The sequence below is a fragment of the Nothoprocta perdicaria genome, unplaced genomic scaffold (genome assembly GCF_003342845.1).
Source record: "Nothoprocta perdicaria isolate Ctin4 unplaced genomic scaffold, notPer1 scaffold_369, whole genome shotgun sequence".
NCBI classification, from domain to species: Eukaryota; Metazoa; Chordata; class Aves; order Tinamiformes; family Tinamidae; genus Nothoprocta; species Nothoprocta perdicaria.
The window spans coordinates 350,441-376,969 of NW_020455609.1; the positions used below are offsets into that span (position 1 = coordinate 350,441).

Here is a 26,529-nt window from a genome sequence, read left to right on the forward strand (position 1 = left end):
GGCGGGCGCGATGCAGTGGCCGCGTGCCTGCAGCACAGAGCGTGCAATGTCTCTGCAATGCAGGGCGGCCCTGCTCCTGCCGTGCTCTCCATAGGGCGGGTATCCGCACCCATCGTAGGGCTGTCTCCGCACCYGTCTGGTGTGCGGTGCCCCAGCGTGGGGCAGGAAGGGGTGTGGAGGAGCAGGGGGTCTGCAGCGAGTGMAAGGCACCTGGTAGCTGCTGGTGCAGGGTGCGGGGCTCCTTAGTGGCTGTGCGGTGGAGGGCAGATGTTGGCGTGCTGATCACTGCAGTGCACGGGGGCCATGCAGGGCYGTCCCGGCTTTGCAGCGCGGATGTCTGCAGGGCCCATGGTTGTGCCATGAGCAGGGATGCCGTGTCCCTCTCGGCCAGTGTGGCGTCGAGATGGACGGCAGTGCTGCTGCACGCGGCGCGGGGTGCACGGGACGTGGAGCCCTGCATCCCTCCTCTCCCTGCAGTGCACAGCTGGCAGCMCTGCTTGCCGGGGCAGTGCCCGGTGTCCCTACGCTGCAGGTGGGTGACGCCTGCATCCTTGCGGTGCCCACCGTCCCTGCAGTGCTGGGTGGCAGTGCACCCCGCACCGCTGCGGYGCTCCCGCCGCCCGTGAGCGCAGCGCCCGTGCGTCCCGCAGTGCCCGCAGCGCGCCCGTGTTGCGGCGGTGAGGAGCCCTCTCCAAGGCTGGCTGCCTTGCAGCGGGTTGCTGGCAGGAGGCTCCGCGCCGTCCACCCCGTCTGCGAGCCTTGATGGCTCTAATTACAGCTTCTGTGGTSGCGAGGATGGTGGGCAGTGGCAGGAGTGGCTTCCTGCAAGTGACGGGAAGCCAGGGCTGGGGTTTCAGGACCGGGTCACGCACTTGAGCAGGGCATCGCAGGGATTTTGCAAGTGAGGACTAGTCTTTTCTTGCTGGAGGCCACCAGGAGACAACGAGTAGGGCCGGATGTGCCAGCCCCTGCCCTTGGGGCAGGTAGCACCATGCTGGGCACAGCACTGAGGGCTCCAGTCCTGAGGCGCGCGCTCAATAACCTCTGGTGTCTGTGTCTCCCTCCAGCTCCCCTGCGGCGCAGGATGAAGCCACTAACGTCCTGCCTGGGCCTGTGGCTCCTCTGCCAGCTCCCTGCCCTGGTCTCGGGGACACGCGTGGTCTACAAGGTGCAGGAGGAACAGCCGCCCAACACGCTCATAGGAAGCCTGGCCTCTGACTACGGCTTCCCAGACATGGGGCACCTCTACAAGCTGGAAGTGGGGGCCCCCTACCTACGTGTGGATGGCAAGACTGGGGACATCTACACCACAGAGACCTCCATCGACCGCGAGAGCTTGCGTGAGTGCCAGCAGCTCCTACCTGGAGAGCCCTGCTTCCTGGAGTTCGAAGTGTCCATCACCGACCTGATAATGAACAGCAGCCCCCGCCTTCTCGAGGGGCAGATAGAAGTGCTCGATATCAATGACAACACCCCCAACTTTGCCTCTCCTGTTATCCCCCTGTCCATCCACGAGAACACCAACGTCGGGACACTCTTCCCCATCCCCATGGCCGTGGACCGTGACTCGGGCCCCAACGGCGTTGCCTCCTATGAGCTGATGGCCGGCCCTGAGGCGCAGCAGCTCTTTGGGCTGCAGGTGGCCGAGGAACAGGACGGGAAGCTGCCGCAGCTGGTCGTCAAGGCGAACCTGGACCGGGAGCAGTGGGACTCCTACGACCTGACCATCAAAGTGCAGGATGGAGGCAACCCGCCGCGGGCAAGCAGCGCCCTGCTGCGCATCACCATCCTGGACATGAATGACAACGCGCCCAAGTTTGAGAAGGCCCTGTACGAGGCAGAGCTCTCCGAGAACAGCCCCATAGGGCACTCTGTCCTCCAGGTGAGTGCACGCACCAATGGGTAYTTTCTTCTCCCCTGCGCTGCCCTGGCTTTGGCAGGGACAACCCAGGCAGTATTTAAGAGCTACTAGCTGCCCCAGGGCCTTGAGGAAAGACCCTGGAGGGGCTGCCAGCTGTAGGAACCTGTCATCTTATCCTGGGCTCAGTAGCCATGGCATCACTGGGATGTCACATCTCCTRTGCTGAGGATGGGAGGGAAGCTCCCATAGCCAGGAAGGAGGCCACAGACCATGCCAGAGGGGCAGAAGCAGAGGCTTGGGGACATTTAGGAGCAAGACTTCAGGTCTCAGGAGAAAGCTGGCACCCCAGGGCCACCGGGAACTTTAAATGCTGCTTGCGGGCAAGACATGGACCTTTTCATACATGACGTTCCCGTGGCCTTGCTCAGGACACCTTGGCTGATGTCTGCCCAGGGTGCTGCCCATGGCTTTGCCCCGGCACAGGCGGCAGCGGTAATTGGCCGAGGGAGCCCTGGAGGGGGCCGGATCCCCGTGGATTCGGCTTGGAGGGGGCATTGAGATGATAGCAACAGACATCTGTTTATCTGCAGCTGCCATCTTAATAAGCGGCGCGCAGCCAGCTCTCATCCGCCTGCTAATTCTGATGTGAATTTTAAGAATTCATTTTTCACCGCTAAGAGAATGGGAGCTGGGAGCAGATAAGGGAGCCGTGCGGCCAGGAGGAGAATGGGCTGAGCCGCTGCCGCTGCCACCGCAGCGCAGCTTTTATCTTCCAGCGGGAAAATGACTTCCGCCTTCCTTTCTTTTTTCTTTCTCTTTTTTTTTTTCTTTTTTTTCTTTTTTTTCTTTTTTGTGAGCGGAGGTAAAAGGTGGAATTTGCATTTAACAACTTTCGTTCTCCGTCCAAATGTGCTGAGCAAGATAACAGCAGAGCAGCAAATGGTGCAGAGAAGAGGCTGCGTGGAGAGGCGATTAGGGAGGCGAAAGTTAGACAAAACTCGTCTTCTTTGGGGAGCAAAGAAGAGGCGCAAGCGGCAGGTCGACGTGCGCARGATGCTCCCGAGAGGAGGGCAGGGGAGGCCGGGGCCCTCCAGGACGGAGGCCGGGGCTGTGCGGGGGGYGCAAGGGCACAACCGGCTCCCACGGGAGCATCTGGCAGCGCCAACCCCGGGTGGAAAGGCCGGGGCGGGCGGGAAGAGAGGGCCGCGTGGTGTCAGATGGAGGGGGCTGGCAGCCCTGCCCTCCTTCCCTGCCGCTCCGGGAGGAGGAGGATTCCCTGCGTGCCGGAGCCTCCGGAACGGAGCGCCCGCCTCACCCGCCCAGCCGGTTCCTCTGGAAGAGCGAGGAGAGGCCGCTCAGCCAGAGGGCTGCTCCCAGCTGCCTTCCCAATCCCAGGCTCTTCTCCCCATAGGCCTTGGTCCCACAAGAGAAAATCTTTTTTTTTTTTTTTTTTTTTTTTTTTTTTTTTGTTTTTTCCCTCTCCATCCTGCCCAAACGGAGGCCTTGGAGGGCAGTGCGGTGGCTCGTGCAGAGGGGCTCATGCAGTGTCCCCCCACCCTCACAGTTTCTCCCCCCGTCTCTCAGGTGAAAGCCAATGACTCGGACCAGGGCGCCAACGCCGAGATCGATTACTCCTTCCACCAGGCGTCGGACATGGTGCGCCGTCTGCTGCGCCTGGACCGCAACACGGGCATCATCACGGTGCAGCGGCCCATCGACCGGGAGGACGTCAGCGTCCTCAAGTTCTCCGTGCTGGCCAAGGATAAGGGTGCCAACCCCAAGAGYGCCCGCGCCCAGGTGGTGGTGACCATCAAGGACATGAACGACAATGCTCCGTCCATAGAGATACGGGGCATAGGGCTCGTCACCCACCAGGACGGTATTGCAAACATCTCGGAGGATGTGCCAGTAGAGACAGCTGTGGCTCTGGTGCAAGTATCTGACCGAGATGAAGGTGAAAATGCTGTCGTTACTTGTGTGGTGGCCGGTGACGTCCCATTCCAGCTGCGGCAGGCCAGTGAAACGGGAAGCGACAGCAAGAAGAAGTACTTCCTGCAGACCACCACACCGCTGGACTATGAGTCGGTGAAGGACTACACCATCGAGATTGTCGCAGTGGACTCGGGGAACCCACCCCTGTCCAGCACCAACTCCCTTAAGGTGCAGGTGGTGGATGTGAATGACAATGCACCCGTCTTCAGCCAGAGCTTCACTGAGGTGGCCTTCCCTGAGAACAATGAGCCTGATGATCTGGTGATGGAGGTGAGTGCCAGTGATGCCGATAGCGGCTCCAACGCCGAGCTGGTTTACTCCCTGGTGATGGACCCCTCCTCCAAGGGCTCTTTCACTATTGACCCCGACTCTGGGGAGATCCGAGTGAAAGCAATGCTGGACCGAGAACAGCGGGAGCGCTATGAGTTCTTGGTGGTGGCAGCAGACAAGGGCAGCCCCAGCCTCAAGGGCACAGCGTCTGTGGCCATCAACGTCATGGACAGGAATGACAACGACCCCAAGTTCATGCTGAGCGGCTACAACTTCTCAGTGATGGAGAACATGCCGCCCCTCAGCCCTGTGGGCATGGTGACGGTGATCGATGCTGACAAAGGAGAAAATGCCCGCATCCAGCTGTCGGTGGAGCAAGACAACGGGGATTTTGTGATTCAGAATGGCACCGGCACCATCCTATCCAGCATCTCCTTTGATCGGGAACAGCAAAGTACGTACACGTTCCGACTCAAGGCTGTGGAYGGTGGCGACCCTCCTCGGTCTGCCTACGTGGGGGTGACCATCAATGTGTTGGACGAGAATGATAATGCCCCCTTCATCACTTTGCCTTCCAATGCCACCTACAAACACATTCTGCCCCACACCAGTCCTGGCCAGCAGGTGAGCAAGGTCAAGGCAGAGGACATTGACTCTGGTGTCAACGCGGAGCTCACCTACAGCATCACGGGAGGCAATCCCTTCGAGCTCTTCCAGATCTCCCCTCACAGTGGAGACATCACCCTCGAGAAGGAGATCCTGCGCAAGCACCATGGCCTGCACCGCTTAGTGGTGCGTGTCAATGACAAGGGCAAGCCCTCACGGCACGGCACGGCGCTGGTGCACTTCTACGTCAATGAGACGCTGGCCAACCGCACCCTGCTGGACACGCTGGTGGGACACAGCCTGGACACCCCTCTGGACATYGACATTGCCGGTGACCCCGAATATGAGCGCAGCAAGCAACGAAGCAACATTCTCTTTGGAGTCATTGCTGGCATCGTGGCTGTCACCTTGGTCATCGTGCTGGTTGTCTTGGTGCGCTACTGCCGGCAGCGGGAGGCCAAGAGTGGCTACCAGGCAGGCAAGAAGGAGACCAAGGACCTGTATGCACCCAAGCAGGCCAGCAAGAGTGGCAAGAGCAAGAACAAGGTGAAGAAGAGCAAGTCCCCAAAGCCACCCAAGCCCACCGAGGATGAGGAGGAGACAGGGCTGCAGAAGTCACTCAAGTTCAACCTCATGAACGACTCCGTCAGCGACAGCCCCCGCATCCACCTGCCTCTCAACTACCCGCCGGGGAGCCCAGACCTGGGGCGCCACTACCGCTCCAACTCGCCGCTGCCCTCCATCCAGCTGCAGCCTCAGTCACCCTCTGCTTCCAAGAAGCACCAGGTGGTGCAGGACCTGCCGGCCACCAACACCTTTGTTGGCACCGGGGACAACAACTCGACAGGCTCCGAGCAGTACTCGGACTACAGCTACCGCACCAACCCCCAGAAATACACCAACAAGCAGGTAGGAGAGCTCATCCTGAGGCCGGCAGCAGCCCCGCCGCTGCACCGGGGAGCCATCTGGACAGAGGTGTGGGAGTGAGCGTGGACTGGCCCTGAGCTCTGCATGTGTGGCCTGGGGGGCTGGCGCAGGACGACCATGGAGTCCAGCCACGGAGCCCCATCGGGGACAGGGAGGAGAACGGGGCGGGGGGGACACGGAACCTGTGGGATCTCATGCTGGAGCGCCTGGGGCTGGGTCCTGGTGGCGCTCTCTGGATCTCAGGGGTGTGGGGGACCCTGCATGTACATCCCTTTGCATGCAGAGCCTCAGGGAAGAAACCAGGCCCTCCTGGCTCCCGCTTTGGGGAGCAGCTTTGGGAGCATCGCCAGGCACGGGGCCCACCCCGCTCCGCCCCTCAGCAAGTGCCCCCGGCTGATTCCTGGGGAGCAAGAACTGGTCCTGCTCCCCTCTAGATGCTCCGAGCAGCCGTTTCAATCCCTCCCTAGGGCTGGAGAGCCCAGGGGAAGGCGGTAGTGTTGCTCTGCCAGCCGGGCTCTCCCGGTGCGGCTGAGCCTTTTCCAAATCCTGTGCAAAGCAGCCCAAAAGGGAATTTTGCACGTGCCGTGGCTGCCCGGGCAGGTGGGGCTGGCAGGAGGAGCAAAGCTCTTCCTCTTTCCCAGGCTCGGCTTGGGGCTTCCCTGAGGCTTGGGCCCTTTGCCAGAGCAGAAGCGGTGAAGACGGGGCTTCCCCGCGCGCGAGCACCAGGCCTGGGGCTAGGAGGGCTCCGCGGGAGCCACGGTCCGGGCCGCAGGGCAGAGCGGCTCTGAGGCGTCTGTGCTGGGGGGCACTGCTGTCTCGCTGGGCCGGCGCTGCGTGCGGGGCTTCCCTGGGAAGCGTGGGGCCGAGGTGCAGGGCGTCGGGGTCTCCGCTGTGTGCTGGGGCCGGGTCACTGCTCGTGGTCTAACCRGGGGGTTTCTGCGGCCTGCGGGGCAGGGCACAGGCGGTCTTGGCTGCATACGGGGCTGCTCGCTGGTGGGCACTGGAGCTTGGAGCTGTCTCGGCAGGTTGTGGAGTGACTGGAGGGCTCCGGAGCTTGCAGATCCCTCTTTCTTTGGGCTGTGCGGCCGGTTCGGCTTGCATCACGTTTCTGCTTTGGCGCCTCTCGGGTCTGTCCTTACGGCTGGGGAGGGAGATGGGGGACAAGCGCCGGTGCCTTTGCCTCCCTCCCATGGCCCGGGGCCCGCTCCCCCCTGTACTGTACCCAGTGTGCCCCGTGGAGACCACCGCTCCACTCTCTGTACCCCAGCGAGCGGCAGGCTGGGCTCCTGCCGCGGGGCCCAGCTCTGCTGCCCTCTTGGATTTCCCTTCAATAAAGTTTTCTATTTTTGACCACTTGTGCCTTATTTTCCATCCTGCCCCCCGAGGCCGCTCTTGCTGCCTGCTCTTTCCCAGGTCAGTCTTCCCCTTTCCAAGCTGCCACAGCCACAAGGACCTGGAGCACCAGAAGCGAAGCTTCTTTGGGCCAACCCTCCACTGGCAAGGCCATGCCAGGTGCTCGGCAATGCTGCCTCCCCCATGACATCGCCCATCTCTACTTACTGGCTGGCTCTCTCGGGAGAGAGCTTCCCCCAGGACACGGCTCACAACACGCTCCTGTGCATATACGTGCGCATGGACATGTGTAGACATGGAGTGAAACAGTCCATGCCATGGAACATGCCTATACCCAACTTGGATATCCCCTTGCAATGACTTCTCCCGTACCCTTTGGAGAATGCCCGTCTTCTGGGGCYGATGCACGGAGGAACAGCGCACTGCCTCCCTGTGCCTGATTAGCATGACCCAGATCCTGGCTGGCGAGGGCCAAAAGATGCTTAGCTGTCACCAGCTGCGATGCTGGAATCAGGACGCGGCTGCAGATGGAGTTTTGATGCACCAGCAACGYTGGGGGAAACACCTGAAGGAAGACGCTCGTCTGCCCCTCAGCTCCGGGATGCAGCGGGCACACTTGCACCAAAGGAGAGGTCTTCCCRGGCAGGTCTCCTGGTGGCATCAGGGCTGCAGGAGGGCTGTGGAGCTGGGTGGCCTTGCTCCCCTGTGAGACCATCTGGTTCTGCATAGGTGCTCTGACATTCCCTGCAGGCAGGTCGGGAGTGGTTAGGTTGGCAGCCACCCCACTCGTCCTCAGGCTCTTGTCTCCAAAGGGGCTGGAGAGAATTCTTGGTAGGAATAGCAACATAGCACCGACATTGCTAGTCCTCAAATAGCCCGGATGGGATTGTCCTCCACTAGCCCTCCTTCCAGCATGGGGCACATCTCAAGTCTCCCCTTCTCAGATGTGCCCTCCTCATCTTCCTCTTCCTCCTCAGGATCCTTGTTTCAAACTGGGGCAGAAATCCCAGTGCCAGTCACACCAGATTCACCGCTTTCCCAAGAGCTCCAACCAGCCGCACCAGACTTCTGGAGGAGATTAGATCATCTGGGGAAACCAGCGATTCTGGCTTTGGTGGTTTCAGCTCCGTGCCAGCGTTGGCTCTCCCAGCTTTCTAGTTTGTTTTGCTAAGAGCATAAGTTTTTATCATGAACTGTCCAGGAAGTGTCTGGGCCTTCTAGGCAGGCTGGGTTGGGGCCTGCGGGGAGGAATGATGGCAACAAAAGAGACAAGGAGACACCAGCAACCACCTCAGTAACTAGTTCCTGCAGGGCTGGGCTGGGCAGTCTGGGGGCCTGGCCCAGCATTACGATCTGCTTCCCTTTGGGAACTTTCTGAGAGAAATTTCCCTTCCTTCCTCGCCCTCAGCAGCTCTTTGATGAATCTGGAGTGAGAACACAACATCTCAGACACCAGCATGGGGAGTGGCTCGCTCTCTCCTGCGTTATTCCTTTTTTCCCAGGCTCCGTGATTTAAGGGTTTTTTTTTTTTTTTTTGTACTGCAGAGGTTCCCTACGTCCTTTCCTCACTGCAAAAATCCATTCCTGCTTAAACCCATTCAGGTCCTGCAGCATTGGAGGAGCTGGCTTGAGTGATGGTAGCTCCAGCGGGCTGAGCAGAGGCACTTGGAGCTGCCTGCAGGCTCAGGAGCACAGTGCAATTACTCTCTATAGGAGGGATAAGAGGAATATTGTAACTGTAATGGACAGAAATGAAATTGTCCTATTTCAGAATTTAGCTTAGAGAGTCCATAAATTGCAGGCTTAGGTGTTGTCAAACGTCTGGGAATGTCTCCTACTGTCCCGGGTCAGCGGATCTTCTCAAGGTCGTTCATGTGGAATGAGCTGATAAATGGATCCAGCGAGAAGCTGCMGATGAAGGTTTGTGGGGGGCCTCTCAGTTTTCCCCTGTTTTAGAAAGACTCAGTTTCGGGAGCAGCTCCCACATGCTACAAATCACACCGTACCCTGTAATACCCGGAGCAATTACAGCAGGTTCAGATTTGGCATTGGCAGCAGTGACCGCCCGAGGGAATGTGCATGTTGGATCCTTGAGGCTGTGGTACAGGGACTGATCCTCTGATGTGCTTTTAATGACGTGCAGAGGGTGACAGCGGTGACGCGGGGTCGGTGGCTTGTGTCAGGGGCGCGGAGCCTGTCCCTCCTCCAGGACAAGGTACCCAGGAGAGAGGTAGGAGCTCTGCGAGGTGGCAGCGGGCTATGCAGAGCAGTGGGAGAAGGCACCGGTGGGATGTGGTGAGCGCAAATGGCACCAAAGAGGTGACACAGACACTATAGACAGACTGTATGGCACGGGGGGGTGACAGTGGTGTGTGCATGGCCTCTAGCCTTAAAAGGGGCATGACTCCTGTGCAAGCAGAATGTCTGCAGGGATGCAGCAGCGTTGGTGTCCCTGTCCCATGCAGGAGAGTATCCGGTCTCTCCTACCTGGCAATGCCTGCTCCTGCCAGCAGACACTTGTCACCTTGTCCTTTGCTCCCTTGCAGGGTGTGCCCGGTCTGCCCACCCTGCACGGACTGGCTTCAGCTCCTCCTTCCCTCTTCATTCAGCCACATCAGGCTATTCCTCCCTGCCTCTCCTGGCTTCTCACACCTCTAGATTCTTCAACCCAGTTGCCATGAGGAGCCCGGGTTGGTCTGGGGTCAGTGAGCGGCATTCCTCGACCAGCCGTGGAGGATCTCGGCGTGCCTGCCGAGGGATGCTGAGCGCTCTGCGGCACGGGGCCGGTCCCCGCGCCGGCTCCGTCCACCCAGCCGCGGCTTCCCCGTGCAATGAAAGCGCTGGCTGTGTGGGCAGCCGCCCGCTCCAAGGCCCGCTGATTGATATTCCCGGCAGCGCTCTGCCCGCTCGGCCGCGCTCTCAGCTGCAGTGCTGCGCCCGGCGCTCGCGGAGCCGCCTGGAACGGGGCCCAGCGCTGCAGCCTGGTTAATCAGTCACCCGAATGCCGGGGCAGGACGCGATCCCGGCACTCTGCTCTCTGCCCGGGTGTGTCCCCGGCTGCTTTGTCACCCCGGCTCTGGGTGGAAAAGCAGAGAGTGGGGAGGCTGCATAGGGGTGAGGGGCAGAGTGGGGTGCCGGAGCCCGTGTGGTGCCGCGGTGGGACACGGCACATAGAAGGAATGGAGCAGGGAAGGGTGGAGGGTGGCTCCTGCGTGAGGAGAGGGCTGGCACGTCCCGGCATGGATTGGGTGGAGATGGGGCTAATGAGCAGGCAGAAAGGCAGGATGGGGTGGGGATCCTTGGGGAGAACAGGGCACAGGCGGCGGCTCTGTCCCTGGGAACTGGGTCAGCGCAGCTCGGGGAGGGCATGGGGTGGCAGCAAGGAGGGGAATGCGGTTGGCAGGCTGGGAGCCGTGGCAGGGGCTGTGTGCAGGAGCGGGACAGCGGCGCCCGCGGGGCTGAGCACAAAAAGCAGGAGCTCCTGATCGTCATTCATGGTGTCCTGGACGTTCAGGTCTCTCATCTCGCCATGTCTGAGACGCTCCTCGGCTCCTGCAGCACCCTCACCCAAATTCCCTTGACCTGAAYGTCTCTGGAAATCGGCCTCTGGACCGGAGCCCTGTGCCAAGTCCAAAGCACCGTCCTCCCCATCCACCCTCTGTTCTCACACATTCCTGCCCTGGGAAAGCACATGCCCGTTAATCCCTGGGCATAGCCTGACTCCGGTGGAAAGCCATGCATCTGCAAGCTGCATGGCCACGTTTCTTGCTGGAGATCACCCCAAAAAGGACTCTTCTCACAATTTCCTGCCCCTTTAGTGTCCCAGTAAGCACACGCTGTGCTCAGTGGAGTTCATAACTTGTCCAGATAGCGGTCCCCAGCCCTCTGCACCAAACTCCAGCTCTGCTTTCACCCAGCTGGGGCTKAGCAGAGCTGAGCTCAAATGAGGTTAATGCTATTGGCCATTAGAGAGTGAAAACTCCTAAGAAGTCAAGAGCCTTCTGCTTCCTCTGTGCTACAAGGCCTGKTTTCCCCACACAGATGAGGCGGAGACCAGTCACAGGGGCACTGCCCACTGCTGACACCCTAGTCCTGCTCTTGTCTTCACTTCTGGCTCTAGCTGGGGTGTCCATCAGATCAATCTGAAGGAGCCTGAGTCTCAGTTTTACCCCTGGGAGTCAGGGCAACCTGCAAGTCGGACCCATCCAGCCTCCTCCAGCTCAGTCTCCCTTTGACCTTGTTTTCTGTCTTATTTTCTGGAGATTCTTTTCTGATTTTTCTTTCTTCACATTTGAGCACCTGCTTCCCATTCCCACCAACAGTACAGGTGCCTTATTTATCTATTTATTTTTGTAATTGAGATTCTAGACTCAGCCATGTGCAAGAAGACATYGAGGAAGGGGAGATCAGACAACAAAATGGGAAGAAATTAGCTCTTCGGGTTTTGTTAAAAATCTTTTCCTAGCTATTTTGCACTGATGGTTTCCCATGACAAGAGCTACTCATCGCCAGCAGTCCCTCAGATGCTCAGAAGAAGTAGTTGATAAGGAGTAGATTTGTGGCAGTGACCTGCTAAAAGGGCAAGGGAAATCATGCATTTTATTTCATAATTTACATCCACTTTGGTAGTCAATTGTGCTGGTCACAACAGTTCCTTATGGATCCGGTGTAAATATGCATAAAGATGCCCCTGCCCCAAGAATAAAGCACCCTGCTGGGTACCTCTTCATAAAATGCCCATCTCCATCATCTGAACATAGCAGGACTGGGCAGTTGCTGATCTTGGCAGGATTCATCTAGTGTCTCTAGAGTCATCCTTTTGGAAGGACAGCAAATTATCACTTCTCTCTTGGGATTGATCCTGCTGCACAGAATCATAGAAAAGAAACATTAGAAGAGTGCCCTGATTCAACTCRTGAGAGAAACCTCTAAAGGCCCAAGCAACTTGAAAGCCTGGAGCTATTTAGTTCCCACATGGCCTGGTTTTCACATGCTCCAAAATCCCTGGTGCTCCTGAGCATCTGCAAGGCGGCTGCCAGGAGGAATCTGGCTTGTATTAGTCTGTACCTGTTGTGGCAGGAAACGTCTTGTCTCGACTCATGGCTGAAATCCTGCTCTAAATGTCTTGCTAATTTGAAGTTTGATGTTCCTCTTGCACTAATCAGTTAGTCTTTCTGTTTCTTCATCAAAGGCACTCAAGCCCACTAGAAAGGAAAATCACTATTTCAGATGTTTGAAGGGCCCTTATTTAATATTCAGGCTGGGCAGGACCTTTTAGGGTGTTGTGACATTGATTCAAGGCACTGAGAGTGACTGGAGGAGCCTGGGCTGCTTTTTCAAAGCATTTCAAGTAGATTAAAGTGTATTACAGACTAGCAGGATGTCTCTTACCCCAGAGAGCAGACTCAGGAACCTCTGGGAGGGCCCAGAAAATTTTCTCTGGGTCAGGATCTGCAAGGTCTGGTCCAGGACTTGACAACTTAGGCAGGATTTGAAAACTGGATAAGAGATTAAATTTGGGACAGCAGGTCTTGACAACAGAATTAGTATTCCATTAGAAATTCATGCTGAGAGACGATGACATTGGATGAGGCACACACATTTCTCAAGAGGGTTCGCAAAGGTGACAAACCGTTGTTCTTGAAGGCTCTTCTCCACTTTCTTCTTACCAGTCAGGTTGAAGACAACATTGCATGAGGCTTTGTAGTTTCCACTGTGCCAGTCTCTTGGCTGTGCAATGACTTGCTTCAAGATTTTATTGCTTTTAATAGGCCAGGCTCCGGCCTTGTCAAACARCACATCCACTCTCACATAGTGCTTGTGTTCTAGGCTCATTCCTGGGGTTGTGTGCTATCCTTCTAGGGCAGCTCTTCTTTCTGGGATGCAGCAGAGATGATGCTGAAGGAGGATCATGGGTTCTTGGCAGAGATCTCTCTGCTCAGGTGGCCCCCTAAGTGCTGGAGACATGACAAGATGTTCTGGAAGGGACACAACACTTGATTCTTCTGGCACTCATCCTGATTTTACCACTACATACTCAGTGAACATTGGTGCTTCCCATGGTGAAAAGGGTAGGCAGGTGGTTTGCARGGTTTTAGGAGGACATTGAGACAGTTACACCCCAAACTATGAAAGCTGCTCCTCAGGGACACATGGAACTGGGTGGCCAAGGAGATTTTTCATGACGTTGTAAAAAGGGATTAAGATCAGCACATTGGAATGGATGGGTGGGATATGGCAGAATGTTATCTGCTGTACAAGATGGGGCAGAGTCCTGCTTCATGAAATGAAGGTCTTGTCTAATCTAGAATTGTCAGGGTGCACATTAGGTGCAGATTGTTTGCTTTCCACTAACGTGAATACTCTGCTGATATCTAGCCTATAGAGGTGCATAGCCTTCCGGAATAAACACTGTTCTTTAGCAGAGCAGAAAGAACGCTGTCTTTTCCCCTCTGAAATAGGATTAGTTAGAAAATGTTTCCTCATCAGAGGAAAATTTTACATTTAGAAACAAACAAGCAAGAATTGACATTTTTTTTCTGCTTTGACTCAAGTCAATCTCAGTCTCTCTGTAAGTATATATGTATGTATATGTATTATATTTCTAAGAATTTCTAAAGGCACCATTCTAACTTTGATTTTAATTAAACTTCATAATGAGTATTTGTCTTGAATTTAGGAGTGAAAATTAGCTTTGCAAGAACAGCGCTTTCTCATTTTTACATGTCAACTAAGATATTTTCTCCAATTTTGAAACAAGACGTTCACTTAATGAAAGATCTTCTTTCAAAAAATTGACTTTTTTTTTTCCCATGCAAAGCCTTATGCTGAAACATTCCTGAATATCTCTCTCTTTAAGAGGCCTGGGACTACTGCTTGAGACCCCCTGCTCTCTCCAGAGCATTCAACAGTCTATCAGCTCCACTGGGTGCAACTGGCAGCCAGATAAGCTCATTATTTGCCCAACATTATTTTTCCACTCTACAGCTGTTAGATTCCTTGAGGGCTTGATTCAAGCATTTCTCCCAGTCCTGGAAACTTGTGCTCCCTGGGATCGTCATATGGTTTTAATGTGATTATGAGACCTCTTCCTGTGTCCCAAGCAATTTCTGCTCTAYAGAAGCTATCTACAGAAATGGCTCTATTAGCAGATGGAAGGTGACAAACATTTCAGGACACCACAGTCAGTCCAATTATTCCATAAAGATTATTACCCCTTCAGATTTTACGAGTCACCCTTCAGAAGATCCATTTCCATATTTTCCTTCCCAGTCTTCACTTCAACCAAAGAAAAGCCAAGCTGAACATCCTTGATGGGCTTTGAGCTCTGCTAGGCTAAAAGGTTAGGCAATCTCCATCCCGAGGCTGTCTAAATGGGCTTGTAATTGTGTTAGATTTTGCTATGAATTAGATAAATTCAATCTGGCCAGGCAGGCTGGCACCAGGTTTTGAAGGCTTCTTTGAGCACCATGCAGATTTCAGGCTTTAAGGCACCTGTGTGGCGACAGCCCACATTTTCACCCAGACCTACTCATTAAATATTGCCTTGGGATCTGATGTCCATTTTAGGATCGCTGTTCTGCTATCATTATTTCAACAGGACTCGTAACACCTCCTTTCTGACTGCAAGGTCAGCACTTGCTAATTGTCAGAAGCGAAGCCCACAAGACTAATCACTCCAAAGAGCTAGTAGCTGCTTTTCTAATGATACCTGGTTGCTAGAAGTATTATCCACGTGGATTCTTTGATGTCTTTCCTGCAAATAAGAATTCCTCTTCAGCTGTTGACAATGAAAGAGCTAAAGAGGCAACAAAACTCCTAAGGAATGTATGCAAGGGCCTGGAAGGTCGGGTAATGCCATCAAACAAGAACTCATGAACATGAGATGGGGCAGAACTGGCAGYTTTTTTGCTCATGTGCTTTGTGCAGCCGTAGTAACTTGATGGAGGTAACCATGGCAAACTGACTGATTTAAGCCCTGGAAGGAAGCCAGACTGGTAGATCGGTAAATTGGGCCTGTTAGTCCAGGTCAGCACGGCCTGTACTCATTTGGAGACATCACAATGACAAAGTTTTAGAAGGAACTAAACCATATTTTTAAAGCAAGAGGGATCTTACAAGTGTGTGTGGACTGTACCTTSTGACTTCCTCTGGTGGTGCCTTCCTCCACTGGTGCTGGTTGGAATTCGGGGCTGCTAAGGTGGGTAGTAGTTACGCCCGGTTGTCCCTGTTCCCTCCTTTGCTGCAGAGCAGGCAGAGCCCCAGGGACTTATTCCCTTGCTCTGCACCATCTCTTCTCAAATTTGGGACTGAGGATGTTGGGGACGGGGAGGGATCTTTGGGACAGATAGGATCTGCAGATGATGAAAGGGATCAGAGAGACACGGAAGACAGAAGTGGTAACATGGGATTTGATGGGAAAGGCTCTCCATGCCCATTCTGTGCTCACCCCAAAATGGTAACAGAAGCACATGCTGCTGGGGATGCTGCTGCTCAGATGAGCCAGCAAAATGGTCAATAACTTATRGCCATGAATCGACTTTGTATCTGTATTCCTAATCTGAGCATTATCCCAGGCAGTCTGGAGCAAATCCGGTCCTGATTTCCTAGGTACTGTCTCTGGTTTTCTCTTGGGATAAGATTCCCCCCAGCTGCTTGCTCTGAAGCCTGCGCTGCATTGCACAGGAGCTGTGATCATCTCCAGACATGACACTACCAAGTAAAATAATTCCCATGTGCAGCAAAGCTTCCATATTTGAAAAGTTGCATCAATGTAGTTTTGAAATTTTTATCTTTTTTTTTCTTTTCTTTATTTGTATTTTTATTTTTATTTCCTTTCCAGTAGCTAGGGATGTTGCAATGCTCCAGGTCACTTTTAAAAGAGAGGGGGGGGTTCATGAATTAATCTGAAGTTGGCTAACTCGTGTGTTACAATGGCTCCCTTGTCAGTTATTTTTATATTCTGGGCATTGGGTCTGACATTGCCTTTCACTTTCAGCCCTGTGAGTTGCTGCATTGTGGTAGCTGTTGGGGAAGCAAGCTCCTTTGGCAGCTGGCTGAAAGGCCGTTGAGGTTTCTGGCATGTGGGGAGGCACAGGAGCAATTGGAGGCTGCCAGATAAGCGCACTCACTGTGGCTCCTCCTTTTAGATCAGCACCGAGGTAGTTAATAATTTTGACATTTCTACTGTCATGACTGCTTCGGAATTCATCCAGGCTTTGGGGAGGCAGGGTGGCTCGTCGCTACGGATGCTGCTGTTCCGCACGGTCCCTGCTTGCAGGGTTCCTGGGGCTTATTTTAAGGTTTCCTTTATGGACAGCACCATTTCCATCTGTACAGTGCAGCCCCAGAGACCTCATGCAGCTTGGCCCATGCTGTCCATGCTGGAGCATGTACAAGGAGGCAAAGTCACTTGGTGAAGGTACAAATGTCTTTGGCTCCATCCTTTCAGAGAACAAAGCCAGGGAGATCCAAAGAAAGAGAATGGTGACGTGGTGACACTTCACGGGGCATCCCGTGATGGAGGTTTCAGGACTAAGGGACTGTGAAACCAGAGAGGACGAGAGCAAGGTGCAGTTACTCATGTTTGCTGGTAACTCTGCAGGTAGGGGAAGTTCAGGTGGATTACCTAAAGGAAACACTTTCCCACATCATATATTCCTCCACATAGGGGATTAATTCCTACAGAATGCTGTGGAGGCCAAAAGTAGATATGGACTCAAAAGGTGGAGAGCACCTCACAGAGAACAGTGTTCATTGAACATAAGGAGTTGGAAGCAATTCCTTTTTTGGTTAAAAAAGAGAGAGAGATAAAAAAAGAAAAAAAAAAAAAAAGAAGAATAAACATCTAAGCTGCTGCACAACACAAATTGGGTCCATGAATCTGTCTGTGGACCCCAACGGAAAGCAGAGGAACATGCTTCAGTTTCCTGCACCTACATAGGCAGGTGCATGCAGGTTCCCCCATCAGAAGCATGAGAATGATCACTGGGAGGCACTTGAAAATGGTTCATCAAAGGACCATGATTCCTGACTACGAAAACAGTTGCCATGAAAAGCAGTGACAAAATGGAAAGATCAGCTAAAAATGGAAAAGCAATAAATATAACGAAAAAAAAAACACATGGAAAGAGGGAGGGAGCATAGAGCAATCAGTAGAAATGAGTAGCTATCAAGTGCAGACAATTGACAAGGAAACACAAAAACATCAGGGGAAAATCAATTCTGACAGGCTAAGCACAATAAAGAGTGCATTAAAAATGTGCTAGGAAGATGTGGAATACAATAATTATCATTTCCAAATGAAGATGGCAAAATTGTTAATTATGCAGAAAATGCAAAAGTATTCAATAAGCAGTTCTGGTAATTAGGTTTGAGGGAGAACAATGAGGGATGCAGGACCTGCCAGTGCGTTGGTAACTGACAAGGACATTAGGAAGAATTTCTTTGGAATAGAGAAATTTGAAATAATCCAGTCAGATGATTTGCACCAAAGGGTCTGCAAAGGTCTAAACTGGAAACCCTCTGGTCCGGGAATGTTAATGGGTGCCCTGGGAATGTCCTTGAGGAGCAGGAGATGCTCCTGTAATGGTGCCAGATGAAGGAGCAGGTAAGCTGCTGTGTTGCACCTTGTTCTTGCCGTCCCCTGGGAGCAACATGGTTCATAGCTATGGCAGAAGATGAAATGATGGGAATAGAACTGAGTCCAGTCAATACAGCTTGATGGAAAAAAAGATACTGGGCAGTGTCATTATATGGCAGCTTGTGCTCCTAAACCTTGCCCCAGGCATCTGACCTTGGCCCCTGTGAGGAACTGGATGTGTGCTAGACATGCCCACAGGTCCAAAGCATCAGAACTGGTTTTAGGTTCTTATAAGATTAAGTGCACAGAGTTCCACAAAGATGCTTAGTTGATAATTCGCAATATTATTATTAATTAACACTAYACATCATAAGTAAAGCCTTGCTAGGTAGATGAAGAGCTGGTTTATTGACAGCTTAGAAAAGAAAAGCAGTTGTTGACTGGGAATCCTCATGGAACAAGGTTCTCCTAGAGGAACTCTTCAGCAGCCGTACTGTGCCTGCTGCCATTCAACATTGTAATCAATGATCTGGAAGTAAATACAAAATTACTGCTGATAAAATTTGCAGCTGACACAGAGATTGGTGAAGTGGGAGATCATGATGAGGATAGAGCAATCATGCAGAGCAATCCAGATTGCTTGGTAAACTGGGCCCATTTAAACAAAGTGCACTTTAACGCAGCCAAATGCAAAGCCGTACATCTAGAAATAAGGAATGCTGGTTTATATCCTGGAAAGCACTGACTATAAAATGGATTTAAGGGTCACGCTGGACGAGTAGCTCAGTGTGTGCTCKTGTATACTCTGGCCAAAGGGCTAATGCAGTCCTCAGATGAATAAACGTGAGCGTTAGGAGTACAAGTAAGACTCTGCAGAAAGCCCCAGTGAGATGGCTCCAGGAATTCTGCTCATGAGTCTACAGATCACTTCTGACAAGGAAGGGAGAAAAACTGGAGCGAGGAAAGATAAGCGTCACAAAACTGATTTGCCGGCTTTAGAAGCTGCCTTGTAGGTAGAGACTTAAGGAACTCGGTTTGTTTAACTTCTCAAAAGGAAGATTGAGGGGTACCTTGATTACAATGTGTAAGCAGCTTCTTGTATAGGAAGCAGTTTGCTGTAAGGCTCTTTAACCTAACAGACGAAGGTCAAACAAAAGCCAATTTGCTCTAACTCAGAGCCAGACGAATGCATTCCTGTCTCACGGTGACTCCAGAACAAGTCTCTCTGGATGGAGAGCTTCAACCAAACACAACCTACTGTTATTTTTGTTCATGTATTTGTCACGAAGCAAGTGAAACTGTTGTGGGGACACCAACCTCTATCAGTGTCCTGCCACCATGGAGGGGCTGGAGCAGAGCAGGGGTGAGTGTAGATGGCCTTGGCTCTGCAGTGAAGAGCAGAATCCTTACGAGGGCTGCCAGGCAAGATCTGACAGTTAAAGTTGGTGTTTTTTAATTAAAAGTGATGTTATTGGGAATGAGACCCCCCAAGGGAGGGAGAAGAGCTGTTACCAGTTGTGTTTCTGAGGCTGTTTATACGATTGCAGGCACCCTATGGAGCCCTAGCCGTTGGTTTGGGGCTTTACAAGCACAGACATATTTGTCTATCCCTTCGTGAAAAAGATATCACCCTCTGCTTTGGCAATCTAGCACACTTCTCCAAATTTGCCATTTTATAGGTTTTTTTTTTTTCAGTAGTGATTAACTTAGACACTCCTTTCTGCAAGTTCAGGCCATTTTCTTTTTGTATGTCCCTCCATAGGGATACCAGCAATCCATTGCTTTTCTCTTGGCAGAAGGCTTGCATGAGCTTGAAGACTGTCACCACTGTCCCCCTTAGCCAGCTTTTCCTCAAGGCAATTTCTTGAGTCTTTCCCTGTTTATCATGATTTCTTGACCTCTAACCGTTCTTGTTCCTCTCCTCTTAACCAGTGTACATGTTCTTCAAGTACAGTGTCTCAGCCTGGGCACAGCTCTTCATCTAAAGCCTCGCTGAAGCCTGGCAGAGGAGACAGATCACTGTGTATCTTAAAAAACAAAGCTCCTGCTTTTGCATCTCAACATAGATGCTTTTTTTGTAATAGTCTGACATTGCTGACAGAYAGTCATCCCATGGTCTGTTGTAACCCTCAATCCTTCAGCTAGCCTGCTGTTTATGCAATGATTATTTTTCCCTAGTGTGCAAATGTGACAGATATATTCCACATCTGTCATCTAAGCAGTTAATGAAAATACAAACTAGGAATGGACTCAGGACACAACCTGAAGAATTTCATTTGATACACCCTGCCAGCTCAAAGACCTGTCTTTACTAATAACTTTCTGAGTATTCTGAAGAGAGCTTTCTAAATGCTTTGCATCCACCCTGCAGTGGATTGCACTATATAACATAAGCACCGAAGCACTGTACTGTGCCTATACTGTTTTCATGCCTTCTTTATAAGAATATTGTACAAAATAGTGTCAAAAAAACTTTCTAAAGCCAAGATATAACATTTACTCCTCCTCATCATCCACAAGGCCTGATGCTTTTTCAAAAAAAGAAGTTCAATGGCTTGACGTGTTTGTTTGTGACAAAGCTACAGTAGCTGTTACTCATTTCCTTGTTATCTCGTAGGTACTTACAAAGAGATCTTTTATCTATTTCAGTATTTTTCCAGGAACTGAAATTAAGCTAACTGTTTTATAATTCCCCAGCTCTTCTTTCTTTTCTCATCTTTAAAGACAGGCACTATTTTAGCTCTCTCCCAGTTTTCTCAAGCCTCCCTCATCCTCAAAAATTCTTAAAAAAGAAAAAAAAAAAAAGAAAAGGAAAGAAAAGAAAGGAGAGAAAGAGAAAACAAAAAAACAACTTAAAAATCTAACAGCTCTGAAGCTGCTTAAATCAGGTCTCCAAGCACCTGGGGTGAATTTAATCAGGTCCAACCAACCTAAAAGCAGCTAGCTCATCTAAATACTCCCTGTGTGTTCCTTCCCTCTGTTTGTCTGAATTCCTTTCCCTTCCACATTGGTGCTAGCTGTGTAGGATGTCTGATTGCCACTCAATCTTAGTAAAGACTGCAGCACAAAAAAAGGCATTCAWCACGTCAGCCTAGATCGTGCCATCTTTCAGTTCCTCCTTTAGTTCCCCACCACCTTCAGATCCCCATTAKAAAGCTCCTTCCTGGGATTTCTGCTTATGCTTATCGGATGATTTCTTGTCCCTTACCATCTCTTGGTGGTTATGCGTCATTCTCTGCTCCGATCATCCTGTTTTTGCCCTTTTAACTTGTGCTACACTTTTCAATTCCTCCATAATCAGGACAAATAAGAATTTTATGGAAGGATTTGAATGATGATAATGATGTAGCTTAATAGTTGTTTACAGGGAGCTCCTTGCAAGCATAAGGCAAAGCTGGGGGAAAAAAACATGGAGAATATCTTTAAAATGTCTAAGAAGCAGACAAAAGCAGCGATCCTGACCCTGGTGGAGATTCTCGTAGGATGAGAGATGATGTCAGGWCAGAGGCTGGCAAAGTGAGGAATGATGTCACTGGAAGCTCTGTGCTGAGAGATGATCCCATCAGAGACATTCTCAGGAGATGTGAAGTCATTGGTGGAGGGGGCTTCAGGAGCATGGATGCTGTGAGAGGAGTCTGTGTGCAAAGCTGTGTCCCAGTGCTGGTAATCCCAGGCAAAAGGTGGTCCTCAGGCTGGGGATCAGTCTGTGATTCAAGACACATGGCTCATGGGTGACCTCTCTGGACCTGGGTCCTGAGGTGGGCGATGGCATCTGTCAAGGGCTATGGAAGAGGAGGTTGGTTAGGAGAGAGGGAAAGGAGAGGTGATGTAGTCAGATGAAGGTCTTGTGCTAAGGGTAAGTGGGGGGCATTTGGTGCCGACTCTCACTGCTGGATGGTGGGAGCTGGGATGGAGCCTGGAGCTGTGCCTGGCAGACTTTTGGGGYGGCGAGGGCTGACGTTGGACCCTGTGTGGTGTGTGAGTGCTGGGAGGGACTGTTCTGCCTCTGTTTAAAGGCTAGGTCTGATGCAMCGGCTTTTCTCTTCCCCAGTTACCTCATCGCCGAGTGACGTTCTCCGCAGCCAGCCAGGCCCAAGACCTGCAGGATCCCTCCCAGCACAGTTACTAYGACAGCGGGCTGGAGGAGTCGGAGACCCCAAGCAGCAAGTCATCGTCAGGGCCCCGCATTGGGCCCCTAGCCCTGCCTGAGGATCACTATGAACGCACCACACCCGACGGCAGCATCGGGGAAATGGAGCACCCTGAGAATGGTAGGAGCTTGCAGCACACGTCTACCCCCTCCTTGGGACCCTGCGCCCCAAAGTGCTCCAGCCTCAAAGCTGTATCGTCCCCATGGTGCGGGGTGAGATGGGGCCAGGCTTGCCACTGGTGGTCTGGTGGGGCAGGGAGGCTGGAGGAAAGGTAAAGCTCAACCAGAGCTCAGCCAAGATGAGGCAGGGAGGAGAAAGGATGAGGACRGGAGAGAAAATGTGAGTGGAAACAGGGCAGTGGGAAGCAACAAGGATGCAACTGGGTTTGGCATGACATGGAGAGGACAAAGGCTGCTCTGATGGCAGCATGCATGACTGTAGAAAGTGTGGTAGCCCCCGCCAGTGGAAAGCTGCTTTTCTGCAGTTAGGGGTCCCATGGGTTCCTGGCCCCCGGGGCAGAGCAGAGGGATGGGGTATAGAGATGGTTGGGGTGTGACGTAACCCTCTGTGCTGCGGCGGATGATGGAGCCGTGGGAGTTTCCCAAGGGAGGAGAAAGCAGAACAGCTTTAATATCACAAACCGTGGTGAGGAAATGCATGACTGAAGGATCAGAGAGTTGTGATGGGGCAAAATCGCAGAAAACCATGCTCTGCCTTAAGCAGGGCCCTTTAGATAACCTCCTGGTCAGGTCCAGCCGTACCTGAGAACCGTAGCAGAGGTGTTTCTGCAATCTTGCTGCCGGAGAGCTGGCTTTTCCCTGTCCCTGGCACAGCTTCAACTCCAGTTCTGCTCCTTGTGCTGCCTATGTGCTGCCTGCCTGATACCCTCAACCAGCCACTTCCCCAAGCTATCTTCTCTGGCCAGCTTAAGTTGCTTCCTCAAACTTGTCTCTGGCTGTGCATATAACATCTACTTTCCTGCATCTTCTACCTTTTGTACTCTTATAACTGATGGGAGGTTATGGTGGATCTTGCAAGTCCTAAGGAACCCTGGGATAGAGAAAGAGGAGGTGCAGAGGGTCTTCCTGAATTCTCCTTCTCTTCCTGAAGGACATCCTTGACTTGGGACAGGTTTGTACATGGCGAGAAAATTGTTGAGGGTGTTTTCAGGTGGTATAGGGACCAGAAAACATTGGGTCCCCCCTTTCAAGGAACATGTGAGGGCTGAGATAATGTAAGGTGTTGAAGGTCTAGCAGAACATCTCTGCCTTCCTCTCTGACTAATTCCCGGGGTAATGCTGGAGCTCACTATGCTACAGCTGCTTGGGGCAAGGCAGAGTGGTGCCAGATCTGACAGGGCTCCCAAATCCATCTGATGCTCTTGCAGTATGAGGCACCTCCTGTTTGGGAGGGTCGCACACACCACTTTCTTCACTAAAGTATCAGCCTGACAGCTAGGAAGAGAGATGTGGAGAGGTTCTCAGGGGTTCTTGAAGCAGAGCTACTGTTTTCGACTTTCTCAGCATCTGTACTGGGGCCTTCAGGCACCATCCAGGTGCAAGACAGGCTTTAAGGACATATTGAAGGTTATAACAGTGGCACTGGTGACAGTAGGACTTGAAGAGGGAAGGACGTCAGGCAATCTGGAGAAGATCTGGAGGGATCAGCAGGGCTGATAGGCGCAATAGGAAGAGAATGAGAGAAGTTTCTGAGGGGTCTGCAGTGGGAAATGGAGGCCAGAGAGGGCTGCCTTTAGTCCCTGTGTTTCAGGCAGGCAACTCACTGCTGGCCTGGGCTGCCACTGGCTCTGGGACCCAACTGTCCAGGGCTTCACCTGTTATGACAGTTAATCCTGCTGAGTTTGTGGCTCCATGCCATGTTTGCGGCACAAGGCTCCTGACTAGCCATTTGAGAGAGCATCAGTTTGGAGTGGGGTGCCATGCCACCCCTCCTTGGGATGTTTTCCTTCCAGGAATGCTCATTATTTTCCCTAGGGAATGACACGGGGATGAACAGACCCTAGCAAAACTGAGGGCAGTGYGCTCAGCAGTGGCTCTCACAGGGGCAGAGTACAGCACCCTGTGTCACCAAGCCCTGCTCGCTCTGTGATTTTGGCAGTTCCCTCCTTCCGTACGAGACACCCTTCTATATGCTCACAGCCCAGGACAAAACTCATCACAGCAGTACAGATACGCAGTTCCCAGGAGATACTGCTCCCTTATTCTGATCACCATCCCCTGGCCTGTCTTGCTCCCGTTAGGTAGCAGCTGTTGAGAAGTTAGGCTCTCGTGTCTCCAGCAGCTGAGCAATATAAACTCAGCCCAGAGCAGAGGCCACGGCAGGCCAAGGCTCTGGGGAATCCATTAATGTTAATTCTACCAGGTTTTGGTATTCTGTAGCTAATCTGGCTAAGGCAGTTCAGTGAACTTCAGGAATTAGGGTCAAGGTTATGATCCATGAAGCAGACTATCAGTGGAGACATTGGCAAGGCCAGGTGATTTGGAGATTAAAAGGTACTGCTAGTGTGAGATCAGAGTTGTGTTTCCCATGGTCTGCCTACCCTAAAGGTGACACAGTCGACCTGTCATTACCGGCACAGAGCGTGTCTTACCTACCCAGAGAAGGGGCATGTCTCTAGTGATGTGGGACCATCATGATGATTTGGGGGACTATCTTCCTGTGTTGTTACCTCAGCTTCTAAAGCTGGTCAAGCAGCATCAAGCCTTCAAAGAAAGTCCAATCGTGTTTTTTGTGAATCTGGGAAAACTAAGCCACTCTTGACCTTATATTAAACTGAAGAAACTAATTGGATTCCACACACCCTATCTCCCAGCACGAGAGCAAGACTGACACAACTGTGTATTTTCTAGGCTTTCATCTAGTTATAAATATCCAACATAACAGGGCTTCCATTGCTTCTCCAGCAGATTATCCCTGCAGCCGAACCAATCTGATAAGAGAGTATGCAAGGCTATTTATAGCATTTCAACTGGAAGACAGATCCATGCCTTTTCTTTGTAGATGGTTCTTCACTTGATTAACACACATATCAGCGTCCTCCTTTTTTGGACACTTTTTACTGTGCACACTGCAGCAAAATGCAGGATTGCCGGGACTGAGCCAACTCCTTTTAAGAGGAATTAAGATATTATTGATGAAGACCTCTCCACTATCTTGGCACTGATGCCATCTCTTCAGCTGTTTAGACATTTGTCATCTTCGATATCGTACCTAGCTGGCCCTTGTTTCCTCCTCAACATTCTACCATGCTGTTTTTCACTTCTGTGGGGCACACTGCTAGGGACTGAGTTTAGGTTCACACTCAGCTACCAGTTGCTTTTGCTAAGGACATCTGTTTCCACTGTATCAGACCAGAGCTCTGTCATACTGCATGCAGAGGCTGCGTTATGAATGTAGCCAGTCTCCACTTATTGGAATATTAGCCATTATTATTCCATTTATTTAGATTATAAGGAAAATTCAGAAAAACTCAAATACTTGTATTTTAGGAAATGTTACATTTGAGGCTGTCTTTACTCTGTTCCTGTGTAGAACAGAGGTGCCTGACATACGCATATATGAATCACATTCCTTAGACCATAGGACCAGAGGTAAACATTTAATGTTTCATCCCCATTACTTAAAGTGGAACCTCATGCAATATTTAATGAACATCATTACAACCCTGCACTGAATATGTAATTAACAGTCATCTCCTGAGCTTTTGCAATGCATTTGGTGCAATAGTATCTGTACTCACAGATCACAGAATTACAGAATGGTTGGGGTTGGAAGGGACCTCTGGAGATGATCTAGTCCAACATCCCTGTTCAAGTAGGGTCACCTAGAACAGGTCGCTCAGGACCCTGTCCAGATGCTTTCTGAGTATCTCCAAGGAAGGAGACTCCACAGTGTATTACAGGGTGATTCTGGCAGCTCCTCAGTCTGCTTCCGTCGAAAGGCAAGAGCAGTAGTAGGATACCAGTGCTCTGTGCTGAAAGGCAGGTCTCTAGCTCCTGGAACGTGAAGCCGAGATTGCGTCAACCGCCTCYGGGCAGCTGCTGATGTAAGAGGCACGAGCAGCATGACTTTGGGAGTTTGTGGCAGAGCTAGACGTAAAACTCTTTCACTTGGTTCATAGCCATAGGCTTTTCTTACAGGACCAGCCTTTTCTCATGGTCTCCTACCTCCTCTGTGCCCCTCAGCACGGCTCGAGCAATTGAGATACCGTTTCCTGGGTTTGATTTCTGGACTTAAAACAACCCTTTCGGTCCAGACTTTTCTTTGTTTCAAGAAAGATTAGTGTATTGATTCATTGTAAAGCCAGAAGGAGAACCTTGTCTRACCCCTTCATGACACAGGCCACAGGAATTCACCAAATGGCTTCTGCATCTTACCATGGTTGAACAGGACTACTCCCTTAAAAAGATACAATTTTGAAAAGAACATTTCAAATGTCTGCAAATATTTAAGACCCCTGGTGAGCTATTTCGGTGACAGATCCTCTCTGCTCCCAATTTTATAAGTCTTTGTTCCCATTTGCTTTCATTGAATCTTACCCTCCAATATTGGATGATATTTCAGTTTATGTGTACTTGTAGATCACAAGCAAGCAATCTGATATGTAAGTTCTTTAATAAACTCCAAGATTGAGTAAAATGTCTTACTGTCAGCAAAGCCAATGTAAGGCATTATGTGAGCTGAGTGCTTCCCTTCCCTTCCCTTCCCTTCCCTTCCCTTCCCTTCCCTTCCCTTCCCTTCCCTTCCCTTCCCTTCCCTTCCCTTCC

At 51.7% G+C, this 26,529-nt stretch overlaps 1 protein-coding gene across 1 annotated transcript in view; it reads left to right on the forward strand.

Annotated features, from left to right (window-relative positions):
* The first annotated feature begins 1,068 nt into the window (after positions 1 to 1,068).
* Positions 1,069 to 26,529, forward strand: part of PCDH1 (protocadherin 1) — a 42,466-nt gene continuing 17,005 nt past the window's right edge. Inside the window, exons 1-3 of the mRNA XM_026044492.1 lie at positions 1,069 to 1,882; positions 3,446 to 5,638; positions 21,643 to 21,862. Coding sequence (XP_025900277.1) covers positions 1,085 to 1,882; positions 3,446 to 5,638; positions 21,643 to 21,862 — 3,211 coding nt within the window. The 5' untranslated portion in view covers positions 1,069 to 1,084. The remainder of the gene's footprint in view (positions 1,883 to 3,445; positions 5,639 to 21,642; positions 21,863 to 26,529) is intronic.